The following is a 14821-nucleotide window of genomic DNA, read 5'->3' on the forward strand; positions in this document are numbered from 1 at the left end:
TAAACTCTGTTCTGAAGATAAACGGAGGTCTTACTGGTTATTAATTACATAATTTTCATTTTTGGGTGAACTTACCCTTTAAAGAAAAAAAGGGTGCTGCTTTCTGCCATCTGTTTCCTTCTGCACGCACAAAAATAAACCAAAACTCTGCGTACTAGGCTACTTGTTGCACAGTTTTTCATTCATTTTCTTAATTTATTATTTAAGCAAAAATATATTTCTCATATATATATATATAGCCTAGCTTGATTAAGTTTTCACGTTGCATATGTGTGATGTGATATGAAGACCATGTGATTCCTCAGGTTCTGTTATTTGCTGCTGTTTGTGACTGTTAAATGATTTCCAGGAGACAAATGTTAGTATTTTGAAAAGGTCACAGACACTTATCCTTTGTAATTGAATTAAATTCTAATTTAAAATAATCTTGTCTCTTAACGGTTAATAATCGGTTAACGAGCGTCGGTTGGGAAAAATAACTGAAATGAACATCCCTAAAGTAAACACAAGCACAGAAGCAGCGCTCCACTCATCAGGGTGTAAACGAGTGTGTGTTTGTTAGGAAAACATCCTCTCAGATTCACACACACACACACACACACACACACACACTCAGAGTGTCCAACAGCCCTGACTATGTACCGCACGATCGATATCCATCAATACTGACCTTGAACCTCCGCTGAGCATCTGAACACACACCATCCTTCAGTCCTTCAGATGAGACACTGCTCATTAACATAGAGACATGTCTATGATCCAAACAACAGATCAATCTCCTGCTCTCACTAGCAAACACACATCAGATCTGATGCTTTACTGACAGCCGCACTGCAACTAAACCTGATCATCTGAGCTTCAGCATCATCTGAGCTTCATGTTTAATTCAGAATGATAATCACAGCTCAAACAGATCGAGCGCTGACACAAGCCCATCTCACGTGACACTGCCAGCACATCCAGACCCAGAGGGACACAAACCCAGGCCATCAGATCTTCTGAAGAGTGTTAATCACAGCAGCTGTGTGTGAGTGCGGGAGACACACCAAACACACACCGGCACGACTGCAGAGGCTGATGAAATCTCTCCAGGATCCTCACCGAGAGGCCGGCTCCTTGTGGACTTGCATCAGCAAACGCAGCAGAAACAGCGCCCAAGGACACGAGCAGCCGAAGCCAGCCTGGACCGTCAGGAAGAGCTCGGGAAATCACCTGATCTACATCACCGGACAGATCTACTCGGCTACACTCTCAGTACAAACCTAGATTTATAAATATAAGACATCAGGAGATATTATAAACAGTAGCATCATGGTATTCTGTAAACCCAGCTCTCAGAACATTCTGGCAACGTTCTGTAATAATGTTCTCAAAATATTAGCAGAAAAAAATAGCATTCATACTATCATGTTTGCAAAATGATGAATTATAAAATGAAATGTTTCCTTTTTCTTTCAAACATTTTTTTTTTGGGGGGGGGGGTGCTTTGAAAGAGTGTGTATTTGACTTGACTTGAGTTTAACTATTAAACACTTCAATCACAGGAAGAGTTAATCAAAAAATCCCTAATGTGTATGACTTTACCAAAGGAGACGTTAAGCAGAAAGTTCACGCTGCTAGTGAACTCCAGAAATGATCATAAAGCACCATAAATCAATATAAATGAACCAAACTATAAATGAATATTCTATACTGCAGCAGACATGCCACTTCAGTTCTGAACTCCTGAATCATTCTTACATCAGCGGTCTGAATCTCCTGGAACGTAACACAGAGGAGATATTCATGAGGTGCTTCAACACTTTCGTCAGCCGTGTTTGACTGTTGTCGTAAATAAAACACACACAGACGTATGAAGAGGCCGGGCGTGCAGAGGGAGTGATGGGTAGGGCTGGTTTGGACACATCACACCCTGAATGCTCAAATTCCCGCTCCGAATGCTCCAGGGAACCTTCCTGAAGACAGTCTCAGAGAATGATCATTTTTATCGCTGTCAAGCGGTTTTCTAGTCTTCGCTCTCCCCTAGGCTCCTGCTGAACGTTCACCCGGAGCCGAACGCGAGCTGACAGACTCCAGCGTGTTTAGTTAATTATGCAAGTTCAAGTAGCTGTGCACACGAAAGATGCAAGAGAACGGCACTCTGATTACACAGGCAATGACTCATTCATGTCATTCACTCAATCATGTTTCAAAAGGGGGGAATGTAGTGAAGCCGTAGGAGAAGGACCTTTGAGTGATCAGACCTTAAAAAGTAGTACTGTATGAGGAACATTTTAATCCTCAGTGCTTCCACACATGTTAAAGGTTATTCATGGATGCCACTAAAGAAAGTTTATTTTTAGTACATGAGGTGAGAAAGAACAGAGGAGAAACAAATATAGAGACCCAATGGAGGACATCTCAGATGAGACATGACAAGCGCTCATTCCAGTGTTGTTGTGAGGAGTCTCCAATCACATCACACATTAGCATTAAACTGCACTGGAACTGACAGAGTCTCTACAGTGAAGCTTCTACATCGGTTCAACAGCTCAAGCCCAATGTACATTGAGCTCACAGAAGCTGTTTTCATGGTTGCTGACCCTGTTCCCGGAGATCCCTCAACACCGCACACTTTGATACAGAACCCAGACTCCAGAAACAGGGTGGGAACCACTGCTGAAGATCCCAGCGCTCACAACCCCAAGGTCATGGGTTCCCGGGAATGCATGAATCGAAAAACACTGGAATGTAATAACAGTTGCTTTAGATAAAAGCATCTACTAAAAGCATAAATTTAAATGTTCAGGAAGTTACTAATAATTTAAAGCACATTAATTCAAATAATTTAAGCTTTTACTGAGCCAAAACTGAACCATGAGAAAAGCATCTACTCCACAATAACACCTGGCACCTACCGTGGCTTCCCCTCGTCAGGAAGGGCATCCGGTTGATGGCGATGGGCACGGTGCCGTGTTTGTTGTGGAAGTGGTGAACGTGATGCGTCGTGCTCAGACTTGACGATACTCTGGCCGAGACCGCGGGGCCCGGGAAGGTGAGCAACGCCAGGGACAGAACCAGCCGCCATAACCCGGACACGCTGGTCCAGAAGACCCGGGGCGGAGCGACAGCTGGGGCTCGTGGGTAAAGCACTAATCCACTGGACAGAAGCAAAGCCCTGAGGGCAGAAGAGAAAGGGGGAGGGGCCTCCATGCCACGCCTCCTCACGTGACAAAAACAGGAAGACATTTCAGACCGAGCCGGTATCCATGGTTTCTAGATTCCTGCAGCTGGGAAAAATGCCTCAATCATGTAGAATCAAAAAGATCTTCGTTGTTTAGGATCATCAAAACTGCCAACCAAAAAAAAAATGTAAAAAGACAAATCCAATTCCCACAAGGCAATCCAATGGTCAGGACAACTACCCTTAAAAAACTGCAATAATAATCAGCCAAAACTACCAGGATAAGCTAACTAATATACTATAAACTATAACACTTTAAACCTCTGGTCAGATCTACATTGAATCTCAAAACCTAAGAAAAACCTCAACCAATCTAGAATCCTCCCAAATCTGGTGAGTTGATCCTCAAGTTTGCCAAGAGGTTATCCATCTAAAGTCCAGAACACTAGTGCCGAGACAGACGCCATCCTGGAAAACTCCAACAGACGGAGGAATTGGGAATTAAAAACCAAACGAACAGAATAAAAACAGAGAATGAGCTTCCCAAGGGACGGGAGGAGAAACGAGACGCTGGTCCAGTCGACAGATTCTTCTAAACCTCCAGAGACACAAGACGTGAGCTGAAGTGAGGGACGAACCAAAATAAATCAAGCAGGAGGGACTCCAGCCTCCGAGACGGCACTCGGGACGGAAAGAGGAAAACAACGATCCGGCCGTCTCTTCTCAGCTTCATCACCGAACCCAGCCACTCCTCTTCCCTACGATCCCCGTCTGTTTCCGCAGGTCTGATTAACTTTATCTCCCTGTCTGGGTAAATCTGTTCTCTCCATTCCTGCTCAGTCCCGGTGTTATGCAGCGGAGAGAGAAGGTCTCTCGCTAATGAAACGGTCTCTGCAGCATCACGGGCTCCATCCTCTCTCTGATCTATCGGTTAGAGACGGCAGTGACGCGGAGAGAGAGAGAGAGAGAGAGAGAGAGAGCTGTGGCAGTGCTGAAGCTGAGGAGATGCTCCGCTCGTGTGAAAGCACAGCCTGAGACTGAGAGAGAACGAGCGAGACACAGCCGCAGACGAACAGAGAGAGAGAGAGAGAGAGAGAGAGAGATGGAGGAGGTGGGAGGGAGAGAGCCAGTGAGTGAGGGAGGGAGAGAGAGAGAGAGAGAGAGAGATGGAGGAGGTGGGGGGGAGAGCGAGCGAGCGAGCGAGCGAGGGAGGGAGAGAGAGAGAGAGAGAGAGAGAGAGAGAGAGATGGAGGAGGTGGGAGGGAGAGAGCGAGCGAGTGAGGGAGGGAGAGATGAGGGACAAAAACTAAACCCCTGTTCTTCAGCAATGCTCTCTGTAAATATTTACCCTGTATTCACTATTTTTTTTTATGTGATTATATATGTACAATATTGACATGAATAGTTTTTTATTATTATTATTATTATTATTATTATTATTATTATTATTATTTATTATTATTATTTTTATCTACATATCTGTACATCTATATATCTGTATAACTTGTTCACTGTTTATTGCTTTGGCAACATTGTGCTGTTTCACAGTCATGCCAATAAAGCTCATTTGAATTGAATTGAATTGAATTGAATTGATGGAGGAGGTGGGAGGGAGGGAGCGAGCGAGTGAGGGAGAGAGAGAGAGAGAGAGATGGAGGAGGTGGCAGGGAGAGAGAGAGAGAGAGAGAGAGAGATGGAGGAGGTGGCAGGGAGAGAGAGAGAGAGAGAGAGAGAGAGAGAGATGGAGGAGGTGGGGGGGGGGAGCGAGCGAGCGAGGGAGGGAGAGAGAGAGAGATTGAGAGAGAGAGATGGAGGAGGTGGGAGGGAGAGAGCGAGCGAGCGAGGGAGGGGGCGCTCAGGGAAACACACGCTGGTTACTGGTTTCTACACTCAATGACTAATTTATTCCCAGTGAAACCTAGTGAACCGCTGTTTCACACACGTTTATCTCTGAACACTCTCGTAATCTCACGTGTGTTTCTCACAAACTCAAGCGCTTCTCATCAGATGATCTGACCACAGACCACTGGCCCTGATCTAGCTTCTTCACATGAAGATTTTTAGAACTTGACACCAAAACTAAAAACTTAGGAGTATTCTAGAACAGCTGAATGCCATTTTAACAATTTCATGCCAAATACAGAAATGTAGATAGACAGAAAAATTATAAAGATTATGGGACTTAACTAAAATGGAAACTAAAAACATAAAAATACACTTGAATATAAAATGTGGTATTTAAAAAACTATATAAACATTCTTTAAAAACAACAACAAAACGACTAAAACTTTAACATTAAAAAAATAAACAGAAATTGCAGTAGTATCTCAGTGATACTAAAATAACAGTGATGCAACAATACTTTATCTAGCCAGGAACACCTAAGTTATCCCAAAACTATCTACGAACAGACCTACTCATGACTAAGAATCAGTTTGATTCAGTGAATCTTTAGAATCCCTCACTCATTTAAAGCAGCCTGGTTACTGGTCATGATCTGAAGATCATAGAAGATTGTGTGATTCAGTTTGGAAACGATAGCTCTCTAATCGTGAGATCAACAGAAGCAGCGAGAGGAGAAGCTGTGATTCACCACGACACAGATGCGGAGTGAGACGACAGATGATGAAGATCTCTGGACGGAGGGATCGGTCTGACCAGGACTGAAATATCTGACACAACTCCTGAGGGAGAAGAGTGTGGTCTGATGTGTCTTCTGACCGATGGGAGCATCAAAGAGAACTCAGCGAGACGATGGCTGAAGATCAATCAAAAACCATCAAAGCTCAGCGTTTGGCTGGTTATCATGGGTCAGTTAACCCATGCTGGCTGACCATACCAACTCCATCTGACTCTCAGACTGATATATTCACTCACAGCAGATACAGAGACCTCTCATGATGAACATGGTTCACCTGCTAAAAGAACAGACCAGCGCGAGGAAACCTTCAGTTCTGACACAACATTACCTTTAAGAAGCTGCCGCTGTGGAACAACAGCTAGTTAGTGAGTGAGTGAGTTAGATAGTTCATCTTAACCTGCCAATACCGGACACTATTCTCTGTTTTCATGGGTGCACAAGAACTAACACAGTTTTTCATTAGGAAAAAAAAAAACGAATTACATGGTTAATTTATGAAATGAATGCATGGAGCTGCTCAGCTAAGAATAAACATAAGAGGTGTAAATATGAAGCGGCACACTGAGCTGTAAAGATCCGTCATGATACGAGCGTGTAGGAGGAGCAGGAGTGGGTTCATTATACACTTCTGATGCAAATGAATCCCACTTCCATCTGAAAGTGATTCCACATGACACCACACTGATGCCACAGACACACTGATGACGAGCGGACCCTCACGCACGGAGCTCTTCTGTGTGTGCAGTTTGCCCAGAGCTTTGAAGTGTGTCTGAGGAACAGATTTTGGTTGCACGAGTGGTATATAATCTTCACCGGATGAGGTCTGGACCTGCTGCTGGTCACTCACCTGGTCACACACGGTCGCTGGGAGCTAAAGCGATTACACACACCTGATCTGATCTGAACGGCCTTCCCCTTCCATTACACGCTCCTCAAACACACCAGCAGCCCGGCGGCAGAGACACACTCGCTCATCACGTCTGCAGATCTGATCCACAGTAAACACATCCAGCTTTACCTCCACATCAGACCTAATACAGCTTCTCTTTCATAACCATCAACTCACACGTATGATCCTATTTCAGATGGACAGGGTGAAGAAAAATACATGAAAACAGAAAAGGTGTGCAGAAAAGTCTTTCTGCATTTTTACATTTATCCAAATACATTTATTTTAATAAATTATTGTGTCCCCAAAAGGAGGTTTTGCCAGATTTAATTGACTTCTGAAGGCAAATTTGTCCTAAAGTAAGGTAAGTGGGCAAACACACATGCACACACTCGCTCTTACACACTTCCTCTCTCTCCACAGCTAATGTGATTCGTTAAGGGAGCAGCCTGCAAAAGTTGATTATTTTCAAGAAATTAACCTTTCGAATGCCTTCATTTGCTAATCACACACTTAAAGTGCATCTCATTTATAAAGCCATTTAAAGAAAGAAAAACAATCGTGTCTATTTTCTCCTCATTAATTGTGTTTCTTAAAATAGGCTCATGAAGATGTTTATTAAAGCAGCTCCACATTTAATCTTAAAGTTTTCTTGAGCTGTTTCTACTCTCAGAATACAGCGGTAAGAAGCAGCTCAGGTAACCATCACTAGTACTGGTACTCACAGTGACCTGGTCAAACTGACCGACACAGAGTACTAAACTTCAGTCTGTAACTGATCCTGCAGAATATCAGAGAAACACCCTAGCAACCACCCAGCACACCCTAGCAACTGTATAGTAACAACCTATCCCCAAAACATCATCATCTCCACAGGTGGTGTTCCTGAGCACAGGACGGTTTGCTGACGGTATTCACTGGTTGTGTATTAAATGTTCCAGAAGAGTCATGTGATCAGGTGTCACACAGCAGGAGCTCAGAGCTACGGGTGAACATGGGCCACACATGATCTCCAGAGGATCTGATGAGGAATCCAGTCGAGTCTATCTCTTCTTCCTTTCCTCATCTGCTTCTGTCAGCTTACCCACAATCCTCTTCTGCTGGCCTAATGAGCGTCTCTCCTCATCTCACACGTGTCTGAAGAGCGCTGATCACAGAGTCAGCTGATGTGAGGTGTCTGACAGATGATCTGAGCGTGGGAATGTGTTCAGAGTCACCGCTCTCCTTCACACAGCAGTGTGTCACCCAAGGTTCAGACTTCTGTCCCACATTCATTTAAGGTTTTACGGCTCATTCCACATGATCTGCTTCCCTCCGGCACGTCTGTAACTGTCTAACGTCTCATGAAGTCCAGCTCAAGTTTCTGACCAGTGCTAACATAGATCCTAGAGGATGAAGGGAAACATCGCAGCTCAAACTTCAACAAGAGCGAGAGAGACAGAGAGAGAGAGATGGAGAGAGAGAGAGAGAGAGAGAGAGAGAGAGAGAGAGAGCGAGCGAGAGAGAGAGCGAGCGAGAGAGAGAGAGAGACGGAGAGAGAGAGACGGAGAGAGAGAGAGAGAGAGAGCGAGCGAGAGAGAGAGAGAGCGAGCGAGAGAGAGAGAGAGACGGAGAGAGAGAGAGAGAGAGACGGAGAGAGAGAGACGGAGAGAGAGAGAGAGAGAGAGAGAGAGAGAGAGAGAGAGACGGAGAGAGAGAGAGAGAGAGAGAGAGAGAGGGAGAGAGCGAGGGAGAGAGAGACGGAGAGAGAGACAGAGACAGAGCGAAAGAGAGAGAGAGAAAGAGAGAGAGAGGGAGAGAGGGGAAAAACAGTTTAATCTTATTTATTAAATTGGATTCTTGAGTGCAAATTACTACTGAGGATTTAATCTCAGTAATTCATCACATCGATTATTTAAATTAAAACCACAATTAATTCCATTCATCAATAGCTGCTAAGAAAAGCTCTGAAATTAGATTAAACAAAGAAATGATTGTAGCACACAATGGCATGCTAATCAATACAGCATGGATTAATTCGTTTTAAATAAAACTATATATAAGAATTAGTATGGGATATATTAAAGAATATTTTTGCACAAAGAAAATTCAGCTTATTTTAAGGAGCATATATATATATATATATATATATATATGTATTGTTCCTTTTGTTTTGGGGATGAAATATAAATGTTAATTCTGTGATGGAAATAAAGAACAGGGATTACAGAAGGAGAGAGAAAGTTAATCAAGCAGAGAACAGTAGGCCGGTTTAAACCAGTTCAGCATCTGAGACGAGTGCTGGTTTACAGGACAACGAGAGCAGTATGTGAAGAGTCAGCAGCTGAAGAGTCAGCAGGAGTCACATTAGTGTTGATGCTAACGAGTCTGTGATGAACACTGAGAGCAGAAGAAGAAGGAAACAGCACTGAACTGTGAGCCTGAGACACCAGAGATCGGTGGATCCAGTGAATCCAGCAGTGTTTGTCTCTGTAGCTGCTGATGAGAGGAGTCCCTGATCCAGCTCTTCTGAAGGACATCACCTCAACACAATCCCTTCTTCAGACGATCTCCCACTCATAGTGTTCACAGTCAGAGCGCATATCTAAGACTGGGATATTCATTTATAGATTAGATAGCCTTTCTTTTCAATTATAATTTTGAAATAATAATAATAATAATAATTATAATATATATATAGTTAATTTGGCTGACTAAATGAACACTATTACTAACCTTTTCGTTGTAGTAAAGTGTAAAACTGCAAAGTGCTGTCATAAAGGCTAAAGCATGATGATTTAATTCTATAAATTCTTCCCTATAATTCTGCTCTAAGTGCTTCCCCTCACTGTTTTCTCAATGGAAATGAGTTTATGTCATTATAACTTGTGCACTTGAGCAGATGAAACCGATCAATGAGTCAGCAGTGATCATCATTCTCCTACAGAACAACATCTGAGCGACTCCTGGAATCATCTATAGTCTCATGCTGGACGTTTAACCGAGGCCATCGCCATAATATCAACTTTAATATGAGGAATACAAATGTTTGGAATATATCTAATGTGTCAAAATAAACAGACTTTTAATATCCAACATAAAACGCTTGAGTGACCAAAGCTCAGCTCTGATGAGATGACCAAAGCAGATCTGAATGCTTCTCCAGTGGCTTCGTGAACCGTTCGTTTGCTCATCCTGAGAACACTAACCTCACAATACCACACAATACCACACAATACCACACAAACACCAATAAACCATCAGCAGCGCGAGTCTCGCTGAACAAACGGCAGTCGATGCAGTTAAGCAGCTCTTTGAACACCGTCTGGACTGATATCAATCCCTGAGACAACCGTCCAGCTCAGCATCATATGATCCAAACATCCTACATTTAAGTGCATTCAAACGTTTATCCACTTAAGCAAATCATTACAAAATGATTCGTTTTAAATATCATAATAATAATCAGGAGAGGTTTTCATGCATCAAAGTCTGTAAGTATCTGTAGATATCTGAACTGTTATATCGGTGTATTTAAAGAAAGGCTTGAGTTCTTCTGTTTAAACGAGACTCGTTCACATGAATCAATCTGCATGACCATCGTGATATATCTGACTCCTCTAAACTCCTTCAGTTTCTCATTGAGCCTCGATCACGTCTGGTTCCTCATTTAAAGAGTGTGTGAGCTTTAGACTCACAGTTATTCTGTTTCATTTGAAGTGAATTCATCTGAGATGCTTGGTATAGGACTTGCTGATACGATGATAATGTGTCTGTGAAGCGTCAGTGAAGAGCTCAACACACCACCGGAGGAGAGGACACGCATGTCTTTACTCTGAACCCCACGGGACGGGCTCGTCTGAGGACACAGGGTTCTCCAGCACACACACACACACACACCAGGAGCCGTTATTAGAGTAATGTGACCGACCATCCTTCACACCATCAGATCAACAGAACGCTCACAACAACAGCATTTATTTGAAATATTCTTCTGAAACATTATGAATGTCTTTACTGTCACTTTTGATCAATTGAATGCGTCCCTGATTAAAAACACACTCATTATAATCAGTAATTATGTCCCTTCTGGATGCAGCTAATGCCTGGTTTGTAAAGGGTTTAACTGGTTTGGTCTCATCGCTCCGGGACACACATCACAGTCTGGTGAGGGGCGTAATATATCTGACACACGCTTGAGGTATTCAGCCAATCACAACACACTGGAGATCTGACCAATCAGAGCACACCTCGCTCTTCAGGACGATGAGCTTTGTTAAAATAGATGTGTTTCAGAAGACGGAGCATCGAGGAGAAACAATAATGTACAGTTTGTGGAACATTTCATAATACACAAAATAATGTTTTTTTCAGCAACATCATACGACAGCTTTAACCACTTCACGCTTCTGAATAAACTGAATAATTTCATTTTGATAATAGTGTATGCTGAGGATTGTTTTGGATCAGGTCAGGAACAGACGGCCGGAGCGCAGCTTTAACGCCTCATCTGCAGCTGATCTGGATCCATCAGCCTTTAACAATCCCGCTCGGCTGAGACCGGCTCATTTCTCTGATTTCTAGAGATTTCTGCTCTAATTGGACAGCCATTGTGTTCCAGGGAGACGAGCGAGTGTGTTCTACAGGACGCGAGATCTCATCTGTGTTAAAGCTGTTTTCTGTGTGATCCGCTTCTGCTCTGTTCTCCATCAATCCCAGCAGCCACCGCTGCAGCTCACACTGGATCCTGTGTGTGAGCAACACGTCCCTCATGACGGGACACACACCTGACACACAGCTCACATACGCTCCGATACATGTTGTGTTTGTTCTGACACACACACTCCAGAGAGACGGAGACATCAGGAAAACAATCCCACTGTCAAAGGCCCAGTGTGTGTGTGTGTGTGTGTGTGTGTCGGTGCTGCTCGTCTGTTCATCTGACGGCCGAGTCTCAGCAGGAGAAGCAAGCGCACGTGTCACGGATCAAGCCATGTCTCACAATAACACAGGTGTTTTCAGAAACGCTGTGGGCAACACAAACACTCCCAGTAACCCTGAAGATGCGTTAGGCTGAGCGCATCATTAACACACGCACACAAGACACGTGATCTAGAGCTGGCCTTCACTGCGCATCTAAGTGTGTTTGGTGCTAACCAACCTCTGAGTGTCTGTGGTCATGAAGATAAAGGTGAAGACTGAATGAAACGAAGAAAAACTAGCCATCATCAGAAGCTAATGACCTCTCGAGGCGTCTGAGCGTCGTCAGAAATCATCTGCCACGGGATCACAACAAGACAATTACCTTCATGAACTCGTTCACGGCCGCTGGAACTAATTATGACTTCAATATCTGAACGGCTGAAGGCAAAGGAGAGATCAGCGCTGACTCCGTGCCAGATCTTAGAGTCTCTGAGCAGATTAAGACTGGATTCAGCAGCGTCCATTAGCCCAGACCAGAAGGAAACAGGCCTCGGATCAATGTGCAGATGACAGCTACAGATTGATTTCAGCAGCGTGATGCTGTTACAGTGCCAAGAGTGTGTGTGTGTGTGTGTGTGTGTGTGTGAAAATCCATAGTGCACAGCCCCTCCACAGCCTCAAACCCATTTGGGAGATTGGCATCGATCCCTGCTCCGGCTTCCTGTCCCTGGCTCTCGAGAGCAAACCTTAATGGAGCGGCGGGACAGAAGACCCAGTGAAGGTTACAGACTGGAGTCAAGCTTCGGGATTCAAACTAATCTGAGCGCTCTCGGACACATGATTCTGAAGGAAGGGACGCTGCTTTTATCCCTGCGGATTCAAAGCAGTTTGGTGAGGAAAGCGAGGGAATGCAGGTACGGCACAGTATATCAGGTTATTGGAAGTTTTTTATGTTTGCTGGACAAGAAAATGACAAACAATAAATAGACCCTGTTGGAAAACCAGGTCTCGACACCAACATAGCTTTCACGATCTACTGTTCCAGCTACAGACGAGACACATTTCATACGGTGGAGAATTAAAGCTGGTTTATTGGACACCGTAGCTGATTAGAACATGGGTTGACCAGGTCGAGCTCACCCCAAACCGTTGGCAGTCCAGTTGATCAACCATCAAGACAAGCTAAACGTCATATATACTTACATGAATGCATTCGCCAGATGCCTTTATCTAAAGCAACATGCACTGCATTCAAGTTACACATATGTTCAATGAACAGATTCGCTGGGAACTAAACCCATGACCTTAACGTTGCTACTGCCAAACTTCTTAAGCTTCAAGCTCGGAGAAAGTTTAGATCCATTTATTTTATATGTACATTAATGCATTCGGCAGAGGCTTTTATCCAAGTGGGAGCCATGACCTTGTGTCACAGTGTTCTCCAGCTGGAGACACAGTCAGCATCAGGAGCTGCTCTTATCTGGTCTGTCCAGCAGAGGAAATGAGAGGCTGACTGAAGAGCTGAGAGCAGGACCAGAAGTGAGAGCGTTTCTCTGGTTAGCGGAAGAGAAATCAAGCATGCCTCATCAGCCACAGCTTTAATTACAGGAGTGAATGTGAAGAGCAGCCAGATCTGTCCTCACGGCCTCTGAACGGGCGACCGCGTCTCATCCAGTAATTACACACTAAAACCATTCCTCACAACCATTGCTAACCCACAAACCCCCTCATGAACACTGTTGTCTAAAAGAGTATCAGTCTGAACAGGGAACATTCTGTCGGATGAATTATCATCGCCCTATTTTAGTCACACCACGAGGACAGAAATAAGCAGCCGTGTTTGTGGTTTGGGTTTGATGAGGACTCTGAGCTCTGAAGAAAGCCTGTAGTGCTAATTTTTTAACTTGAGGGATTTGCTGCTTCTTACGCTTCCTTCACATCAGAATGACCTTAACTCATTTAAAGGAATAGGTCTTCCAAAAATGAAAATGTGCTGAAAATATCCTCACCCTCAGGCCATCCCATATGTTGATGAGTTAGTCAGATTTGTCTAAATGTAGCACTGCATCAGTGTCTCATCGATGGATGCTCTGCAGTGAATGGGTGCCGTCAGAATAAGGGTCCAAACAGTCGATAAAAGATGTTTTTAACTCAAATATGAGTCTTCAATCCATAATAACACTTCCTCCAGTGAAGACGTGCATTTCCTGTTGTCTCATATTAGTTTAGATCTGTTTAAACGCTGCTTGATCTGCTTGATTTCTCTCCTGATTCAGACCAGAACACTCTTTCACTAGAGGAAGTGTTATTATGGATTATAGACTGTAAAAAAATTCCGTAAAATATACAGTAAAAAAAACAGCAGCTGTGGTTGCCAGAATTATAGCAGCTGTATATATACTAAAGCATTTTTACAGTTTTTTACCCTTGAAATCTGTCATTTTTTACAGTGTATGTATTAGAGTTAAAAGCATCTTAATGCTGGATGTGTTTCATCTTGTGTCTTCTCCAGATGTTCACGGATGGACTGGAGTGCTGTGGATTATTGGGATGTTTTTATCAGACTCTCATTCTGACGGCACCCATTCACTGCAGAGCATCCATTGATGAGACACTGATGCAGTGCTACACTTCTACAAACCTGATGAAGAAACACACTTCTGGTGTGGGTGACTTGAGGGTGAGCACATTCACGGCAAATCCTATTCTTTTTTTTTTCAGTTAACTGTTTCTTTAAGCGCACATGAACGTTACTGAGGTGATGATGCAAAAGAAAACACATAAAGAGCAAGGGAATCACATATATAAAACAGCAATCTCACATCTAAAGCTTGTTCTGTTGCATTAGCACTATAAAATACTTTTAGTGTTTGCCAGGAATTGAAAAACAGAGACATTTGCATGAAACTGCCCAACATGTCCATGTTTTCCCAATCAGAATCACCTGAAGGCACATTATTTCTGTTCTCACATCTCGGAGCGTTCTCCTCTTGGGCTCATGGGAGTTTTTGATCTGATTTGCCTCCGAGGACAGATTTCATCACAGGAGGAGATAATGAGCCAATGAGATCTGGCTCTCTCTCGCTGAGGTCAGCTAAAGGTTGATCCGGAGCACCGCACAGCTTCATGCCTCATGAATTAAACCCCTTCATCAAGACCCGGACTCCTCACCGTCATCCCCTATTCAAAGATCCAGCTCTCTACACTCATTATTAATGTCAAGTC

General features: G+C 43.6%; 1 protein-coding gene across 1 annotated transcript in view; it reads right to left on the minus strand.

Annotated features, from left to right (window-relative positions):
* LOC128017572 (neurexin-2-like) overlaps positions 1 to 14821 on the minus strand; it is a 341885-nt gene that overhangs the window by 19497 nt on the left and 307567 nt on the right. Inside the window, exons 18-24 of the mRNA XM_052602977.1 lie at positions 9058 to 9073; positions 6696 to 6836; positions 6366 to 6459; positions 2898 to 3157; positions 1851 to 1955; positions 1741 to 1758; positions 1058 to 1243 (exon numbers count right to left, since the gene is read on the minus strand). Coding sequence (XP_052458937.1) covers positions 1058 to 1243; positions 1741 to 1758; positions 1851 to 1955; positions 2898 to 3157; positions 6366 to 6459; positions 6696 to 6836; positions 9058 to 9073 — 820 coding nt within the window. The remainder of the gene's footprint in view (positions 1 to 1057; positions 1244 to 1740; positions 1759 to 1850; positions 1956 to 2897; positions 3158 to 6365; positions 6460 to 6695; positions 6837 to 9057; positions 9074 to 14821) is intronic.

The sequence above is a fragment of the Carassius gibelio genome, chromosome A7 (assembly GCF_023724105.1).
Source record: "Carassius gibelio isolate Cgi1373 ecotype wild population from Czech Republic chromosome A7, carGib1.2-hapl.c, whole genome shotgun sequence".
NCBI classification, from domain to species: domain Eukaryota; kingdom Metazoa; phylum Chordata; class Actinopteri; order Cypriniformes; family Cyprinidae; genus Carassius; species Carassius gibelio.